Raw genomic sequence first — 20,124 nt, 5'->3', positions numbered from 1 at the left:
CAGAACTCATTTTTTATTTATTATTTTTCCTCTGATGCCGTGAAGCTTGAACCATGTTGGCGTCTAAACGACGACGACCGCCTGACCTGCAGTAATACACTGGGTCTGTTTCACTCATATTCACTTCAAGTCAAATAGCCAGTTACGACTCAAATCAAGAGGGTCGTTTAAGAACCGTTGCAAGTGTTCTTACAATCACTGTTCACAGCAGTACTACCGTATGAATGGAGTTGTGTAAAGCTGAAGACTACACGTTGGAGAGAAATGAGCTTAAAGTTAGTGTGAGGAAGTTGTAACTGGTCACATTCCACACAAAATCATGCAGGTTTACCAGAAACTCCTGAGAATCCCACCGCAGACGGACCCAGATCCGGCTTCACTGCTGCCCCAGAACCAGGACTGCACAGGACTACTAACCCGAGTGGCTTTAACAGACCCCTGCAGCCCGCTGCTTGATGCTATTGGCTCGAGGCTACATTAGCTGGTGCAGCTGCAGAGGAAATGTGCGCTAACGGTAGTTTCTGCAGTAAAATGTCCAGCTTAAAATACTGATTGTTCTTCATTTCTGGAATGATTTTTACTTATTTAGCTTGTGCTAAATTATAAATAAATGGTGTAAATTATTTGAAATGCTCTCATTGTGAATTAGTGGAACTGTATATTCATATTTAATGAGCCGGGCAGCATTTGGTAAATCCATAAATCAGTCCACTGATCGTCTTAAGCTTTTATCTTCCAGACATCTGAGATGCCAAAGTTTTATTTTGAATTATTATAATTCTGTAAAAGATGATTTACTGTGTTGACATGTCCATTTTTAGGTAGAAGAACCACAGATTTGTTTCTTATTTTATTCAACAATAAAATTAAAGCAATCTCCAAGTATGTTTTTACTTAAAGTCCTTGTTTACATGCGTAACTGCCGGAGCAGCACATCAACATTTCTTAGCTTTGTGCTACAATTTCAAAATGTCACACGTTAACACTGATCAAAGCTCACTCGCTCCTAACAAAATAATATTGCACTTAACATCCTTGCACACCAGCCGCCATTATTCTCACACTTAATATATATATACTGACGTCGTTTCCTTTTGCATTCACACAGATGTACTTTATCCGCATACAGAAACATCAGTAAGAAAGTCATCTTAAAAAAACACGGGGGGCTAGAAATGACACTAATTTTCAAAAGGAAGTATTCTACACTATACTTGTACAAATCTCAGGGTTTTTTTTGTTTTTTTTCAAGTGCTATACAGCAAGAAGAAAGTGTTTTCTTTAAAATAAAATGCCAGCAGGCTACTGCTCGTCCTCATTTTCCTGTCCCGAACCTTCGGAGCGATCGCCTTCTAGTCGATCTGCAAGAAGGCAGATGTTAAAGAAGGGGGCACATAAGTGTCCTGAGGAAAGGTAAGTAAACAGTGTGCTGCCCAAATATTCAAAGCAACAGTGTACCTGATCTGATGTGATTAAGGGAGGCCAACATTCGGAGCATGAAAGAGGCCGGGACCGTGATTGTGTTCCTCGTTTCCTCCAGCATCAGCTCGTTCCGAGCTATTACCTTGAACGAGACGAAGAAGACGAAGAGAGAATGTGAAGGAAGTTGAATCTGACAAATAACGGGAATCAACAGAAAACTGCTCCGACAGAAACATGAATTTAATTTCTTTCATTGGCCCCTGTAAAATAAAATATATGAAGTAAAAGTTTGACATTTTGGGAAGAATCCTACTTTACTTTCTTGGTGAAACTTAGATGAAAAGATTTCGTAAATATGAAGCCTGAAGACTTGAAACGGGACAAACAGCTAGCCTAACAAATCCACATACCAGCACCTCAAACCATATACAACATGTTAATACGCCCACTAATTAGCATGTTACATTAATCTGTGCAGAAACCAAAGAGTACAAATTTAAAGTGTTGTGTGACGGACCAGAGAAGTGACTTCCTGAAGTCACCATGAGGTCGCAATGATCCTGATGTGTTTTGGTTGTGTGAGGATAATATGTTGAGTTGATCCTTCCTAAACGGTAAAATTATAAATAAATGATGTAAATTATTTGAAATGTTCTCATTGTGAATTAGTGGAACTGTATATTCATATTTAATGAGCCGGGCAGCATTTGGTAAATACATAAATCAGTCCACTGATCTCTTGGCGGTCGTACCTCATTGGCGAGGACTCTGTTGAAAGATGGCGATTGTTCCAGTGGCGACCAAATCTTGATATCGTAGTCAATCCCGCAAGAAGCCAGAACTGAAACAGAGCGGAAAATGAACATTACCGTACTCAGTAACATGGTCAGATCATCTGAGGTAGATGGGGGGGGGGGGGGGGGGGGGGGGGGGACTCACTGGGGTCGTACGGGTGCGGCTGCAGGCAGTTGACCACGTGGTTGTCGGCTTCCAGCAGCATGAGGTGCTCTGCAGTGTGCCTGTCCCAGATGAAGATGTGGCCGCAGTCTGAGCCGCTCATTACGAAGTTGTTCCCCCAAAAACAGGACTCCTTTATCTGGACAAAATGAACAAACCCACCTTGAATTTTACACCGTTGAAGGAATAGTCACCACTCTCATATCTGTGTATAAAGCCAAGAGCTGGAGACCAGAGAGCATGAAGGCTAGAAACTGTTCAAAGCACACCTCACTAATTGTTTAATCAACACAGAAATGTAAAAACATCAATTCGTGGTTTTGGAGTTATGTGGTCTGACTATTTCTTGACAAACGGCAGTTGATGCATCAGCCCAGAAGTTCAGAGCAGCTTCTCTGACTCTCGGCAGATGTCAGATTTAGTCCATAATATATATAATAGTGTTAATATTTGAATGGGCCCCGGGACACTTTGTACTTGAAAAGTTGGGCCCCGAGGTCAAAAAGGTTAAGAACCCCTGCTCTAGAGCACGATGATGAAAGCGTACCATTGTCCTGGAGTTGCGGTGGCCTTTGTAGACCATCTTGACTGAGGGTCTCCTGATATTCTGTGTCTCGCTCTCCTCCATCTCCCGTCGTTCTTTCCTCCTGCGAAACAGCTCCTGGATACGAGCGGCAGCTGAGCGTCTGTAAAACACAAGAAAACCAATACATGTGATAATAAAAGCACGCAAAAGACCAAAAAAAAAAAAAGACACACAAACCCATGCCGTCTCTGATGCTTATGAACTCCATGCTTTGAGTCTTGAGTGAAATTTGTGCTGATGAAATCAATTCAACCGAATAACAAACGCCAAGCTAGAAAGCAGCCGCTTTCAAGGCAAAACAAATCATAATGGAATCAAGCCCCTAATGTTGTTGTTGTGCAAAGTGTTGTCCATTAACAACAGCCAGCGTCGATAAATTAAATCTACAGTGCACACACAGTATACGAGTTGGAAAGAAATCCTCCGCCTCCGGTAGAAATCAAAAATCTATTTGTCCGGCTCTTTTCCATCATGCACGCTTTCTCTGACCATTCCTCTTTCTTCTGCACAAAACCTTGAAAACGCTGCCGTTATGCTGCCACTCACACAACTGTGGAGTCAGTACTCGCATGCACATCGCTCTAACGCTACAGTTAGCCGTGTGTAGATTAGTTCTTTGTGAGTGAAATGACCAAACCAAGGCAAAAAAAACCCTGTTTTCTTCATCATGTTATGCTGTTGAGTTTTAATGCGCCGCTGCATGTCACACACCTGACAGGTTAGATGCTTTTGGTGCAAAACACTTTACCTGATCATCCTATCTCCTACTGCAGATCCTCTGGAATTTAATCTAGATTTGTAGTGAAACAGTCAATGGGAAGGCATCACAGAAAATCAGAATACCCACCCTTTAAAAGTGATATTAAACAAGAGCAAAGATATAATAACCTGCATTCCAAATGAATGAGGGTGTTTTCTTGCTTGTAGCGAGTGAATAGAAACGAGTGCTGTCTAACGTACCTCTGTCCCTGACCTCTGAACCTGGTGGACGGGATGAGAATCGGGTCGTCGTCGCTGTCGTCAGAGTCCTGGTGGGCCCGTGCAGGCTCCCGTGCAGGCTGGCTCTGGCCCTCCTCTTCCTCCTCCGCTCTGGGCTCTGCTCTCCTGCAGCCTCCCGACGTGTCCTCGGCGCCCTCCGGCTGACTCCTCTCCACCGGCGACGCAGCAGCCACGGTGTCCCCCTGAGAGGAGCCCGCCGCCGGGGCCTGAGCCGACGAGCTGCCGAGGGCCCCGGAGCAGGAGGCGCTACACGGCGGCTCCGTGGAGGCGGCCGGGACGCTCGGCTGCCCCGAGGACACAGACGGAGCTGAGAGGGAAATACATATCAGTACATCTAGGACGTTGTAGGATTACAAAATTTGTATATTTTTTACTGATTAAAGGTGTGACAGAGTGCATGTTTTTTTAAATGTATATATATGAAGTGCTGTATTTTAATACTGCCTCTATGCATCATTTGCACCAATGAATAACTTCTTTGGATACTAACGTTTAAGAGCAACTTAAAGATGATGTTCAAGATCTTAAGGATACACTATATTTACAATATCATCTCTTTGAAAACACAACTTTTCAGCCCGGTGTTAAGTTACTTTTTTAAAATTTGATTTCAAATTCTGTCAGAGCCGGTTCCCTGGTGCTGAAGTTACTCACGTGGCTCTGACATTGAACTCTCGGTCGACAGAGTCTCTCTGCTCCGCACAGCCTCAGACGCTTTGGGACCTCCACTGCCCAGAGAGCTGGATGTGCTGCTGCTCCTGTGGGGGAAGATTAGAAAACAGTGACTGAGAGGATTTGTAAATTATTCCTCAATGAGGAATTTGTTGTAGCATGTTGATGATGCATCCGTTTCCACAACATTTGTACACATAAATTCAGAGAGGGTGAACATTTGTTCTGCTTTGCAAACTGTGAAGGAACCCGAAATGATGCAAAAGTGTTGCTCACTGAAAGATTACAGATTGAAACGTCGTAACGAAATAAAATGAAGACAAGCAACCAAGCTCTGCAATTATGATGATCCACAATGCTGTCAAGACAGAATATGTTTTCGAGAATAAATATTCACCATGACTTCAGGTTTGATTTATGTGGAAAGAAATCAGATAGCAGAATAATAAACACATGCAAAACCTCCAAAGTTATTATTCATGTTATTATTAGTTCATGGAAGTCACCGCACACGGAGGTGGAGATGGAGTATACCCTGTTTATCATCTATGTTACTCTAAACGGACCATAATTCACGAAATGAACATCATGCTGTGTTGAAGAAGACTTGAAACTAGAGATTAAGACCATAAACTCATGTTTACAATGTTTACTGAAGGAATAAATCAAGTGAGGATCAGGGATATGTTCTCATAGACTTCTATACAATCAGACTTCTTTATGCAACCAGAGGAGTCGCCCCCTGCTGGTCGGTTGTCAGAATGCAAGTTTAAGGCACTTCTGCATTGGCTTCACTTTTCAGAATGGGAGGCTGCCGCCTGGTTTGACGATGATCTCGGCTTTCTATTTGTACTAGATGTGCATAAGGCACTGCATCATTATACTTTTCCTCACTCACCACTCATCAGTGAAGTCCAGCTTGATTGTGCTGGTGGTGGTTCCCTCTGAGCTGTAGTGCAGGCTGAGGACGGGCTCTGCTGCACTGGGTCGACTGCTGCCGGTCATGGTGGTGGAGGTGGTGGGTGCGCTGGTGCTGACTGGTACAGAAACAGGCTGAGCGGGAGGTGAACCTGCCGCTTCTGCTGCTGCTCCTGATGAGAAGACATACGGCCGAAGCAGGCGAGAAGGATTCATTGTAAATCTGTTTTACTAATTAACTCCGAGAGAAAAAGCTTGGGCTCAGAGTATTCTTTTGCCCGTTGCTCACAGCATCTAACTGGTTGTTTAAAAGGCACACTAGCAACATGCAACCGCCTGCTGCGTGATCACTCCCCATTGATAAACAACACAAGCATGCAGCTGACATTCACAGAGCGGACAAAAGGTGGACTATCACCAGCAACAACACACGCACTGATACTGTGCAGGTCTATTGATACCTGGGCTTTGGGCATCAGCCAATACAGAGTATGGATCCGACACCAGTGACAAATGAATCAGCTGTTTGCCTCACTGTGTGGAAGCGACTGGGATCACTCTGTCATGTGTAAGGCAACATCAGGCTCGACTTAAACATTGTAAAACAACAGATACAAAAGCACTGAATTGTTGTTAATCAAAACGTCAATACTCAGATAATATATGTATATCTCTTGATGAATGTGTGATGTATGATTCCATTACTTAGATGATGATGTTGGTTCTTATTCTTATACAGTAACTTTGGTCAGCTCGACACACTGGCTACCCGCAGACACATAAACGTGTGTCTGGACAGATAATGGGAATAATGGGAAAGTCAAGTAGTGGATGGAGAGAAATAAGAAGCGTGAAAACGATGCAGGACAGACTGTGCAGAGGGTTGAGAGCAGGTGTTTGTGTGGATGAGGGAGTGTGAAGAAGAAAAGCAAGTGGCAGGGTTTGGAGGGTTGGGGGGGGGGGGGGGGGGGGGAGGACGCACCCTGCTGTTCATCAAGAGTCATGGATCCCAGCTGTTTGTTTACCACAGACGAGGGGGAATCTGGAACACAAATGAGACCGACTGAACATCGGTGACGGACGCACGAGGGTTAAAAACTGCAAAGTCGTGTTAAAATCGATCCCAAGGCCGAGCAGGAGAAGCTGTCAAATCAGCCAAAAGGATCATTTCACATTCATTGCATGTGCAAAATGAGTATCGGAGATTATTAAAGTCGGAACATGACAAGCTCACTCATGCTTACTACACGCCCTGCTAGTAAATGGTTAATTCCTGCAGTGTTATAATAACCATCAAGCTCACTGTAAGACACCACAATGCAAAACACAAACATAATAATTACATTCTGTTTGCTTTTGCAACCTTAAAAATAATCCAAAGACATCAGTGCAGCCTGGTTTTAACGTAAACAATACAAGCAATGGCCCTTTATTCAGTTCATGACGAGTTGGTCTTGGATGTCCGATAAAGCCCCTTTCAGACATGCAGCTTGTTACATAAATGTGAATGCAATTGTACGTTTCATTCTCACATAACAACCCACTGAGTCCCTTTAACGTAAAGACACAACTCCTAAACGTCCCGGGACAAACCTGTCAACATGTCCGAGTCTCCGAATTGAATATCGTCTCATTAGCATAAAGGCTGCAGAAGCACTGGGTTCAATATTTCTCGGAGAGATGAAATGCACCTCATGTTCGCATTAAGAGCACTGTAACAAGTTCATTACTTAATTACGATCTTCAGCCCAGACAAATCGGTTGAACAAACCGCTGTGAACTCTTACCAAATTAAAAGGTGACTTGACAAAATGCACTTTTCCTTTTCATCATAAATAGTGTCGCTGGCGTGTCGACAGACCCCCAAAGAGAAGACCAGCCCCTCTCTTTTCCCCCTGCTCCATCTATCAGAAAGAGATCCTTCGATAACATACATAATAATAAGATACAATAATCATTGGACTGCATGACTGAACACATCCAGAAAAGGAAAAACACACGCATTACACGCAGCGTGTGAGAGTAAGAGCAGTAAATGCACTGGCAGACAACAGCAGCTGACTGCTCTCTGATGAACAATGACATTGGGAAAATATGCGTTCACTTTGACAAGCATCGGCAAACTCCCATGATCTTTAACAAACTCCAAAGTAAAAAAGTTGAAGTGAAGTTGAAAAACCATCACTGATGCAGCTCCTCCCTTCACATCATTTCTTTTCAACTGTCAAGCTATTTGTGCACCAGAAGAGCGCCGTCTCTTTCTGTGACGGTTCTGCATTAAGCCACAGGGAGCGGTCACGTAGCGGACACCTACGTCTGAATGACATCACTTTAACAGGCACAGTCGGTGATGTAACGTTATTCCATGTCTGAAACGGGCTTTAGTTACGATTCTCAAGTTGGAGTCGGATCAAACCAAAGTGAATCAAGTCCAACAGTCCAGACAGCCGATCAGAATGCATCACTAACAAACATAAATAAATGTGTGAACAACCACATGAGCCAAAGACGACCTTCATACTGGCCGGTGCCACTCGGGGTGAAAACTCAAGCAACAAGTGGAGCGATGAGGTGAGAGCATTAGTGAGTGAGGGGCTGAGCAAACAGTGGAGAGGCGACACAGTGACGGCTGCAGAGGTTAATAAGTACAAGGTGCATCATTGGGGAATGGAAAGAGGATCACTGTGAGATTAGTGGTCACTTTTATCAAGGCCGGGTCTTTCTGGCGCCTAACTGTCTCTACAAACAAGAGAGAAAGACAGCCCGCGTGGAGGGGGGGGTGGGGAGCTCGGAGGGGAGGGTAACCTGGAAGGGGTCGCGTCTCAGCAGCAGCAGCAGCAGCGGCGACAGCAGCAGTAGTAGCATCTCTTTGTGAGGCAGTCACAGCGGCTGCAGGAGAGGAAGAAGAAGAAGAACGGGCCGCTCGCTGACCCAGTCCTGGTGGGTCGGCCAGCCGAAGTAACCTCTGCAAACGCCTACACACTAAACTTATGGGCAGCCGATGAGGACCGTACTCTGACAGAGAGGCAGAGAGGAGGAGAGGCAGAGTGAATGCACGAAGGGGGGGGAGCAGAGAGTCAGGAAATAAAAGAGGGAGGAGGACAACAGGATGCTGAAGGAAAAGAGAGTGACGTGAGGCTGCTGCTTGAGTGGAGTGGCTCCAACAAACACACACAAGTACACACACACACACACACACACATACGTGGGAGTCAATCGAAGGATACCTACTCACTGTCCTAAAGAGTCAAATGTCAATAGCTGTTTTTGTGTCCTTTGTCAAAGCGACAGTGGTGTGCATTGTTTCCTTACCTGAGAGAGCAGCTTCTGAGGTGGATGTGGGCGTCGGCGTAGGCGCGGAGGTCCCGGTCGTGTCGGCCTGACTCCTCTGCTCTGAGTCAGGCGAGGAGGTGAGTGGGGAGGAGGAAGGAGCCGAGCTCTCCACCGATGAGGAGCTGGAAGGAGGAAGTGCTGTGACTGTTGATGACGAGCCTGAGGAGGGAGAGGAAGTGGATTTAGGGATCGCGGCAGCGGCGACCTCGGGGCCGGCAGGTACCTCCGGCGCGGTTGACCCCGCGGGCCTCTCGGGGACGCTGGACTCCTGACTTGAGCCTCCTGCGGGGGCCGCTGGAGTACTCGACGCCGCTTCTGGACGGATCGCTATTCCGGAAACAAGAAAATAAATATATGTCAACAATAAGTAGATAAGGTAAATGGATCCATATTAAAATACCTAGAAAATGATACAGCATGATCCAATGCCACATAACACAGAATCTATAGCCTGTTCATTTACAATGCACACACACACACACACACACACACCGGTAATTTGAGAACTTTTAGTGCGTCTGATTTGCTGAGTGTTTTCTCAATGTCTCACCTCTGGGTCGCGTCTGAGGCCGAGTTCCTCTGCTGCTCTGAGCTTCGCTGGCCTCCTCAAACCAACGAGACAACATGTCCGACATCCTCTGCATCAGGGACACGTTCGGGCTCTGCTCGCCTACGAATGCACGGGAGACAAGAGTTCGCCGGTTTACACAGGTTCACCGGACGTATTAGAACAAACACGACACGGGCCGATATGTTGAGACAATGCTGCGCAACACCGTTAAAATGACTGTTGTTTCTCACGTGGAGCCTCAGGAAAGAAATGGGACAGTAAATACTAGCGGTGTAACGGTTCACTAAATTCACGGTTGGGTTCGGTACGATACAGTGGAGCCACGGTTCGGTACGTTTCGGTACAGTAGAAAACTATAAATACCAGAGAGATGTACTTGATTTTAAAAATATATTTATTCATTACAACTAACATCATGAAGGTATTCTTTGACTTTGAACGATGATGGAACTATACCTGAGTGACTCATCTTCTGGGGTGTCTTCTTAGCAACACATGAGCATAAAAAACAAAAACTGCTCCTTAATGTTATGTAGTATTGTTACTTACATCTTGTATTGTTACTTACATCTTGCAAAAGAGATTTTTAATCTCAATGGGACTACCTGGTTAAATAAAGGTTTTTTTTAAATTCTTTTTATTTTTTTATTTTATTTTTTTTATTCAAACGTATTCGGTTCGTCATGCGTCCCGAACCGTGAGCCTCGTACCGAACGGTTCAATACGAATACGCGTACCGTTACACCCCTAGTAAATATGACCAAATATTGATTCAGCGACTCAGACGTTTTGCAATTTCAACCAGTGATGACTAAAGCAAATAGTGTAGAATAAAAGTTGTGTTGTGACATTGAAGTGGAAACACAGACAAGGTTTCCTGTGTAGAAGCAAACTACGTTTTGGTTGAGGTGTCACTTGTAACTGCATTCATATTTAAGTCCATAAGTTGCACAGTTTATTAAAAGGTTTAATGTGATTGAAAACAATTTTTTATGCTCTGATTTTCCAGCCTGGCAATGTATTTGTCACTTTACTTCTTATGAACAGGGATTGAGGAATACATTTAAATGGCCAAAGAAATGTATTTACAAAACATTTTTAACATGTGGGCGGGCGTTGTATAACTATCTCAGAGGCCGGATCTGTAATTAGAGACCTCTGCTTCACACCTAGCGAGCAGGAACACGAACATATACATGCGAGTTGCTGTGCTGACTACTCTGATCTTACCGTCCCTCTCCCTCTCACTCTCAGGACGAGCTCGGGGTCCAGTGTCAGACCAGTCACCTCGTAGACGGAGGCGCTTCACTGGAGGCTGCCTCAGCTGTGGAAACACACACACGCACACACACACACACACACAGAAAGATTAGCAGTTTGTCAGTCAAAGCATGGTCAAAAATAGCTCCGCTGCCAAAGCAAAACACTGTTCGTCTCTGTCAGAGTCCTCTTTAGAGTGCCCCCCCCCCCCCTCACCCCCCCTCCTTCTGCCTGCACGACCGGGGTTGCCTCCACTTTCCAGTCCCCTGGCTCTCTTTACAGGGCAACAGGCGGAGAGCCAGAAATAGAAAAAGGGGGGTCTTAGTGCAGAGACTATCAACTGCTTTACTCCGGAAATGTCATCAGGTCTGATTGTGGGCTGGAGGTGATGAAAAGCCGCAGAGGCTGACAGAGATAGCAGAATAAATCAGAGAGCAAAAGGCCCACGAGGAAATGTGGTTATAGGTGGAGGAAAAAGGGAGGGAGGGAGGGGGAGAGGGAGAGAGAGAGAATGAGCCTTTGCTCGGCCGTCCCCTCCACCTCAGCCTGATGAACTATTTCGGAGGATAGATGAACACTGCCTGCGTCGGTCGCTGTATTTGGAAAGGAATGCGTGTGGTGGTTGCATCTCGACACAGCTGAGCTCACCACGAGGCTTTGAAACACTGGCACCATGATCCAGCACGTTCAGGCACACGTGAAGACCAGTACTGGCAGCAAACACTTTCCAAACACATATGACAACACGTTTAACAACACCGAAGAATACATTATATTTGGTTATGATCAATAATCCACTGCACACTGAACACAAAGTACAGCTGAGGTAATGGGAATGTCATTTGTTTTGTATTTGGTCATAAATGAAGGTATTGGACAAATTCACGGTTTGAACTGATGATGGAAGGGTGGATGGAGGATCACCAACGTTATTACGGTTCATCCAGAGAGGAAGAGGAATGTATGAACCAAATTCCATGGCGATAATTGTTGAGACATTTCACTCAAAATCACAAACGTGAACCTCGCAAGAGGAGAGGATGGAACAGACGCAGCCATCACTTGATCGGTGCCACGAGCGTGACTAAAAACACGCCGTTTCTAACAGGACTCGTGCGAGTCAACACGGTGCGCTCACCTCCTCCCTCCTCTCCTCCGACGGGCCCTTCAGCTCTCGGGCCTGGTCATCTTTGGGATCGAACAGGTAGATGTAATCGGAGGAGTAGCTGACCAGCACCTCCTGACCGTCCTCGCTGTAGCAGAGGGAAGTCACGCGACACGACTTGTTGGACAGGTGAGCGGGAACAAACCTCACGCACATGCCCGTCGTGCCCCGGCCCATGTAGTTACCTGTGGACGAGAAAGAGAGCGCCTCACTAGTCTGGTGGCTACGCTTCTATAATTTTAGCTGTTTTATTCAAGTTCAACTTCTTTTTTATGTTTAAAAGTTTTAGCCAAGTGTGGTTTTTAGAGTTGGATACATTTTACATCTCCAATGACATAAAAACATACATAACAATGGCACGTATTACGAGATAACTTAGGGCCACGAGTGAAGAACTTAGAAAACTGATCTTTTTATGCAAAGCACTTTAAAATGAGACGTTATTTAAATTCTCGATACAAATAAAGGTGCTGCGCCTTAACTCTCGTTTACATTTTCTGTTCTTTCCCTTCTGTTGTTTTCACTCGTCATCAAATGAATGTGTGATGTATGATTCCATTAGTAGAAAAAAACATTTTGTGTATAAAGGATGCTCTATAAATAACGTGTCTAATGTATTCTAGTAGTCTGGAGCGTTTCAGAAATATTCATGTGAACATCTATCAATAGTCTCACGGGGGAGCAGACGCAGCACAGCAGGACGGCACGAAATACCAAGAGAGAAGCCCTCGAACCTGCTCCATGACCTCAATCTACCAGCCTGACTTATTAATAACAGATAATAACAACACACTATGCCACTTTATTGCTATGCGAGGCTCATTCTCCTCTCTCAAGAACATCGATGGTGACTTCAAACATCCAGTTAGCCTAAAATTCAATGTGAATCAACTATATCTACATAAATATAAAGACAGGGGAAGTTGAGCAGAGGTGAGACCAAGTCATTGAGTTACAAATAAGTCTGAAGTCTTTGCGCCCAAGTCCAGACTAACACGTCCCAAGTTAAGTGCCAAGTTATAAACTTTGAGTCTCGAGTCCTAAACAAGTCCAAATGTGCTCTTCATCAAATGTATTACATTCAATTTACAAAAATCATGCCTGCGTTTTTAAAATTTGTATTTATTTGTTAAAACAAGTGTGGCTGATCATACTTTATAAGCTTTGGGTTTAGGGAAAAGGTCGAAAGTATTTTCAAGTCAAAAGGCTCAAAGTGACGTTACGTGTCCAAGTCGATTTGAAAGGCTTTTTTTTGATTTTGTCAAGTCTAAAGTCCTCATGGGACTCGAGTCCACGCCTCTGAAGCGGAGTGCATGATGTCAGCGTGCAGGGCGGTTCACCTGTCGCTCTGGTGCCCAGCATGCGTCTGTCGTAGATCCGCACTGAGCTGTCCGAGCAGCCAACAGCCAGGTAGTACGGCACCAGAGGGGAAATGGAAATCGAGGTCGCTGCCCTTCGACAGTTTATCAGGATGTCCTGAAACCAAAGAAAAGAAGAAAAAAAACAAGCATAATTCATCTTCTCTTTTCTGGAGTGAATGAGCCCGCCTCTAAAGTCAGCAGCAACAGAGGTGTCTGTATTTACAGACAAATAGATTTGAGGACAGTCAATAGTTTGATCCGGAATTTGATATTTTCCAGTTGTGGATGTCCACTTGTAACATTAACAGGCTTTCGGGTAATTAAGAGGGAGAGGTAACACGGACTGGTTCAGGTCATAGGCACTGATCTCCAGCAGGGAACACGAGAAGATGCAACACAATCTACAGAGCACAGCCTCTCTCTCACACACACAGATGCAGCCTGGCCTGAAGCCAAGAAAACTGGAATAACCCCTGAATGCATATTTAAATAAAACTAAATTTGAAAAAACAGGACATAACGTGCCAGTTTTCCCACAGTAAAACAGACCCCCACTGATGACCAAATAGCCCAGCTGCCACCGTACATCTTTGCAGTCTTCCTTCGTGCAGCTGGTCTTCGTGCGGAGGTCGAACCACCGCACCGTGCCGTCCTCCCCACACGACAGGAACGTGTAGGGGTCATTCGGTACCGTCATAATCTGAGAACACAAGAAGAGAGAGAGGCCGGGGTCAGGAGACAGAAACCACGAAGAAGAAAAGGTATACGCTCCGTGAAATGTTGGACCGGCGTCTCTCCCTCGCTCAGCACCTCGTAAGCTGTTCCATAGTGGCAGGTGAACTGACACTGTCTGTTGTGCTCGGGACTCTTCTCCGTGTTGGTGTAGTAGATGATGCCGTCTCCGGAGCAGGAGATGATCTCCTGATCGTTGGTGTGGGGCATGAACTTGGCGCTGAAGATATTCGCCCGATGACCTGAACGTATGGACTTCTTGACCTGAGGAAGAGAGAATGAGTGACAGCTGAATTGTCAAAATGCCAAATGAGCTCCAAGTTGTGAAACAATAAACAGCTGTAGAACTCCATCTGCTTTTAATTCATGGTTAAAGTTCATTGACGGCCTTTTGTCGTTCTTCCACTATTAAAAAGAAACCCGCTAATTTCAGTGAAAGTGACGACAACCTACCTTTTTGTTGTACGGGTTGGAGATAACCAAAAAGGTGTCGTCTGAACCCGACAGGAGATATTCACCGGTGTCGTTCCAGCATATAGTGTTGACCTGAGGAGTTAATACACATCTCATTATGCAAAGATACAGATACAGTTCACTTTGCAGAAATGTGACATTTTAAAGAGACTAAACCAGAAGTTCAAGATGAATCTACGAGGCCAGGAGATGATTATCAGTCCAGGAACTAAGAAAACACAAAAAACGCTCATACATGGAATTCGACTTTTTAAATGTGCTTTTCTAATCTGTGCTTTTTGTGAAATATTGCATCGTTTCAATACTTCAGGCCTCCAGAATGATTTCAATGAAAGAGTCTGAGACAAAAAAAACAGGACTGAACTACGACCAACACATCGGCATGCACCTTGTGCGGAGGGGTTGTTAGTAGATATTGGTTTGTCTTAATTAAGGGCTCACAAGCAAATCAAAGCTGGGAACCACTGAGACTTAATAACAGGTTCATTAACATTGACTGAAATCACAACAGAATCATATTAGTAATCCATCCGTGAGTCGAAAGCGGAGCACAATGACGCTCAGCTGACGGTTTGCTGTCACTCTGAGGATCAACATTTCATAAACATCTGCTCGTCAGTGTTTCGTCATCACACTGTTGCTCCTCATTTCCAGACTCACTCTGCGGCAATCAGTGAAATCACACTGCCTGCCCGCCCATTCACCACATCCTGCAGCCTGAACCCGGGGCTCAATCTTATACAACACTTCAAACCAGCTCCAATGCATTCTGATGCTCTGTTGTTGGGGAGGGGGGGGGGGGGGGGGGGTCTATTTGTTTGGTGTATTTAGTATGAAACCAAAACAACAGACGCTCAGTTGGTTCACCGCCTTCAGTCACGACTGCAACTAATAATTCATTTCATTTCTGATGAATCTGCTGAGTATTTAGTCTGTAAAATGTCAGAAAACAGAAACAACAGCAGAGAAAAGCAGCAAAGTGGAGAAGGTGGAACCAGAGAATCATCAGCATTTCTTTTTACCATTTCTGCTTGAAATACGGCTCAAACTATTATCGACATAGAGGCATCATCTTTCTGTTGATCTGATGAACCATAAAGCATTTCGTTGATTCTCCTTGATCTGTGACTTCCTGGAGAAAAGATGCTACATCACCCACTCTTAGAGAATACTGATCAACCTTTAAATCATACGTTTATTAATAGTCTATAAAATGTCAAAAGTCCACCGCATGATATCAGAACCCAAAGTATACAGCCTAATTATATGCGACACTGAAAAGGAAAACCGTCACATTTCAGAGGTTATAAACATAATCAGTGTTCTCTAAAATAATGTTTGTTTTTATACAATAAACCACTTAAATGTATTCATTGATGATCACAACTTGTCATTCAATTTTTTGTTTATCTACAAATTGATTAAGCTAAATAATAGTGTCAGCACAAAATGACGAACAATTTATTTAAAAAGTACATATATCTCAGCTTGCCGATGCATAAAAAGACAGCTCATATATTCAGAACAAATGTTCCTCAAATCCGTGTTACTGCAGCTCTTGTGGCTGAGACATGGCCGGTGTCAAAGTGAAGCTCTCCCGTGGTTGTTGTGGTGTTGTGAAGGGACTGACGGCCGGGCCGATAGTGTGACAGGACGTGCGACTGTTGTGTCAGCTTCAGGTTTCTCAGCGGTATGATTAAGCACCTGGCCCGGAGTCAAAGATCGGCTCTCCGGCAGACACTAAGGCTTCACAAACTGACTGAGGCAAAAGCAGGAAGTGTTGCTCTTTTCAAGACGAACGAACAAAAAGAAATGGGTGTAAAACGTGGGGCACTTACACAGCCATCGTGTACGTTCAGCGTCCCTTCAAGTTTAAGTCTCTGAACAAACTCTCTTCTACCTGTGAAGAGAGAGAAAACAGCTGAAGAATGACAGCTCTGTCCATCATTAAGCTCCACTGTAGTTACATGCAATAGCAGTTCTGTAGACTGGCTTAAAATAGCTCTTCATTAATTAGTTAACAGCATTAATTAAACTGTGAAGAAAAACTCATTCATTGTTCTCTAAACAGGTTGTGTTTGTCATGGGTTCAAACTGTAAAAGAGACAATTCGGTGAACTTGAAACAGTCAGCCGGCAGACTGAAAAATAATCATCTTTGAGTGCGCTGTTGACACGATTCTCCCACAAAGCAATGCACAATGGGGAATGGAGGAGCTGCTCTTAGCTGCTAAAAATGAAAAACACTTGTGAATGAAACAACTCGGAACACAGAAAAATAACCGTTACATTTTTAAAAAGAAGAAACGTTTTTCTGCCTCTTTGTTTCGAGTCGTGTCAGCACTTATCGTTGCATTTTCCGTTTCTTGTTTTATATTTATTCTCATTATCATCGACCCAAATCTGTCTCTTCGTCAGTCTTTTGGTTCATTTTGTAAAAAGAAGAATAAAAAACGGAATTAAATCTTTCAAAGAGGCACAAAACAAATATGGTTACATTACATGATGACATTCTGCGTCATTATTTCAACTACGTTTCTGATTATCATCGTACACACTGAATACAATTGGGACTGGGACGCAGAGATAAGATAATATAACAATATAATATATGAGGGGAAGCATGTATTTAATGTGGGAACGATGTTTCCTCTTTTGTTGAAGAAAGGAGTGAAAGCGAGCAGCGAGTATACGATCGAGAGCTTTACCTGCACCGACAGGTTTCATTAAGGTTGCATCAATCAAACAAGCCTCAATCTGTGTTTCCTGTAAATGAGAAGCGGCCGGCTCCTCTGAAGCTGTCAATCAAAAGGACTAATAACAACAACAACAATAATAACATGAGAATATTCCTACTACCGTCATGATCACACAAGATGCTTCTTTCATTTGGATTTCTCATGTGTCGTGTGATATCTTCTGCTTGAAAGTTATGACTGAAAAAGTTAACGAAAACAAACAAAAGAATGCATTGCATCTCACGCTGCAACACGTTATGTTACTATTGGTTGCTTCGGGTTTTTTTAAATGACTAATAATCACTTAATTGTGTAATCAAGGTGTCGACACACAGCCTGTTTGGCCAGTTATACATGGAAATAAGGAGAATTATTATGAAAACTTTTTTGCCAAAGTGGATGCAGACCTGCCTGTAAATGAATTCAGCTGTTTTATTTCTACTTTAACGTGTTAAAAAGCTTTGTTTCATCTCATCCGACTTATTTCTGCTCTCTAAACTACTCCGTGCTTTGTGGAGTCTCCCATCAGCGTGTTAAACAGATTCAAACGTCATTATTAACACTTAGTTTATGTCTTCAGTGCACAGACAGCCCTGCGATACATAACCTCCCTGGAAGTGTCTTCAGCGTAGACCACTACTTGTTGCCCCCCATCCCCCCTTTAGGAGCTAAATATATCCTACAAGAGCTCTGCCCCACACATCACTGCATGTATCCTCTCTACCCATAACACAATGACAGCTCCGGCCATATCTCCGTCCAGCTAAATACAGCGCTGACTCAACCGCCGTGGCACCTGCCCCACCTCAACTAGGCTTATATATCTTCAGTCCACCACTGGCAGGTGTCTGCTGGGCCACATTGTCGACGGGTCTTATGAAACCTCTCTTGTTTCGCTGTGTGCCGGCGCTGCCCCTCCGTTGTGGTCCTCTCACAACACACACACACACACACACACATGCAGCAAAACCAGGAGAAATGTCATTAATGAGGAGGATCGCTGCGAGTTAACTCACACTAAGTGAGTTTCAGAGTTTCGCCCTTGTTCAGCTGGAAACATGAATGAAAAACAACACGATCTGGATTTAACACTTCAACCTAGTGACAAATGCTCGTATTTATAAGTGCCACAATAACACAGCAACGTCTTCTTCTGGGACTATTTAGACCATCAGCAGTTTCATGGTCAGTTTAAAAAATATTAATAATAAATGGAAATGGGCAAAAGCCGGTATCCTATTTCTATTTGGTCTATTACTGAAGCAGCTGCCTTCCTTTATTCCAATGTGGAAACTTTCTTTGAAGACAAATAAACAATTAGGCTGCCAGTGTTTCATCACACTGGCCTGATATTCTACATGATATTACAATATTTACTGCATATTCACTAACTTGATTCTATTGTTCTTGTGTATGTTTGCATTGGCATACAATAAAAATGTTGGTTTTAAGGTTATGAAGATTACTTTCAGTTTGGATACGAGCACTTTGTTGCAAAATACACTTCATACTGAAACATCTCTTTATAAATACATTACACGGCTCATCCCAGCTTTTATTATGTTTTTTTTACCGTTCTAGTGCTATATTTTAGAGTTATGTTACACACAGACAGACAGACAGACAGACAGACAGACAGGTAACAGATACAGAGATGGTGATATAGTCTGTAGATGGTAATTACACAGGAATTGCATCTATGCCGCAATTCCTGTCATCAGATGTATTCCTGTAGCTATTACATCATAACATGCTGCACTATTACGGATTATATATCTATAGATATATAACATTTAATCCTGTCCATCGAGCGCTTCATCTCTGGACTCTCGCGTCTCTTGCTTTAATGAGCACATTAAACGTAGACTCGATGTCTGCTGTGTTTACACTGCACGGCTGTGACTTCGCAGGAGGAATAACTCGGCAGCTCTAAGTAGATCGCAGCTCAGTCGCGTCAGTAGATCTGATTCAGCACCACAGACGCAGCCAGCCGTGCAGTTTACCGGTGTTATTATTAAATAGATTACATGTTTTCACACCTACGTCCCCGTTAGCATCAAAGAGCCTTGTTTTGTTCTTACCTAAGTAGTTGGTCCTGATGGTGTTAGGCTCGTTGTATCCAATTAAACGTTGATTTACATCCCAAACCAGGTTTCTAGACCAGGACATTGTGACCATATGTGGGTTTTAATTAACAATAACATTGAAACCAAGCTAACCCGTTCCTGTTGATGTCGCCGTTTATTTATCGTCGATTGGTCGTGCCATGGATATCAGTCCCTGTGCGTCGGGATCACGTTAGCTGGTTACGACACTCAGCGTCTGCATCTCTGGAGGTGAAACACTCGCTGCTGTCCGGTCTCCGCGGTCCTCATTACTTTACATTCACTGTACTCCTGCTGTCTGCGCTGCTAACTATCGGTCCTGCTAGCCTAGCCTGGTTTATTTCTTCTAGCAGGCAGCGGTCAGCTGTGTCCAAACATCGCGATAGACTACGTGATTTTGACAGAGAGGGTGGGAGCGCTCGCTTCACTGAGCCGGAGAGCAGGCGGGAGAAGTGTGTCCGGGAACAGCTCGGGAAGTGATGCAGGAAACCTTTTCTTCACCATTTTTTAACAGTGGTGGAAGTATTTTAATATTTTACTGAAATAATTAAATAAATAAAAGTGGCAATACCATAGTGGACGTAAACGTTTCTGTGCAGCAAGTTTTATTTATTTTATAAAATTATTTAAAAAAAATTAGAATACCTGGTCCTATTGCAGTGTGGTAATTTGATTCAACTCATTTATTAAACATATGCAACTTAAGAAAACACGTGTACAAATTAGATATTTTCCCCCAGGAACCCTTTTTGGGCAAGCAGGTGCAGGTGCATATTTCCAAAATAATACGAGTGTAGTATACTTCCAAATACAAACTAGTTATTACAGTAAG

The 20,124-nt window shown here is 43.8% G+C and overlaps 1 protein-coding gene across 5 annotated transcripts; it reads right to left on the bottom strand.

Annotated features, from left to right (window-relative positions):
- Positions 1-846: 846 nt before the first annotated feature.
- On the bottom strand, positions 847-19,633 carry dcaf6 (ddb1 and cul4 associated factor 6). Of its 5 annotated transcripts, none has more exons than XM_079277151.1 (21): positions 19,269-19,633; positions 16,289-16,350; positions 14,430-14,522; positions 14,055-14,240; positions 13,831-13,944; positions 13,224-13,359; positions 11,857-12,068; positions 10,689-10,782; positions 9,438-9,557; positions 8,867-9,214; positions 8,360-8,569; positions 6,537-6,596; positions 5,535-5,727; positions 4,619-4,722; positions 3,926-4,271; positions 3,714-3,755; positions 2,927-3,065; positions 2,362-2,518; positions 2,175-2,263; positions 1,459-1,564; positions 847-1,361 (listed from the first exon to the last, which is right to left on the bottom strand). In XM_079277151.1, exons 1-21 carry the CDS (start codon positions 19,363-19,365, stop codon positions 1,303-1,305), a joined length of 2,967 nt encoding a protein of 988 aa, XP_079133277.1. In that variant the 5' UTR covers positions 19,366-19,633; the 3' UTR covers positions 847-1,302. The 5 variants fall into 5 exon arrangements, with proteins under 5 accessions (XP_079133277.1, XP_079133279.1, XP_079133278.1 ...); XM_079277153.1 differs by having other exon boundaries at positions 8,360-8,443; XM_079277152.1 differs by lacking the exon at positions 3,714-3,755.
- Positions 19,634-20,124: the final 491 nt, after the last annotated feature.

Source organism: Melanostigma gelatinosum (assembly GCF_949748355.1).
Source record: "Melanostigma gelatinosum genome assembly, chromosome: 10".
In the NCBI taxonomy this organism is placed as follows: domain Eukaryota; kingdom Metazoa; phylum Chordata; class Actinopteri; order Perciformes; family Zoarcidae; genus Melanostigma; species Melanostigma gelatinosum.
Note: the sequence above shows the minus strand (reverse complement) of the source record. Positions and strands in the feature narration are given on the sequence as shown.

Bases quoted from the DNA above. Each gene is read 5' to 3' on its own strand.
- dcaf6 (XM_079277151.1), bottom strand. From the start codon at position 19,365: ATGGTCACAATGTCCTGGTCTAGAAACCTGGTTTGGGATGTAAATCAA. The intron at 16,351-19,268 runs GTAAGAACAAAA...CTCTCTTCACAG, and splicing joins CATCAGGACCAACTACTTAG to GTAGAAGAGAGTTTGTTCAG. The intron at 1,362-1,458 runs GTACACTGTTGC...GCCTTCTTGCAG, and splicing joins CCTTAATCACATCAGATCAG to ATCGACTAGAAGGCGATCGC.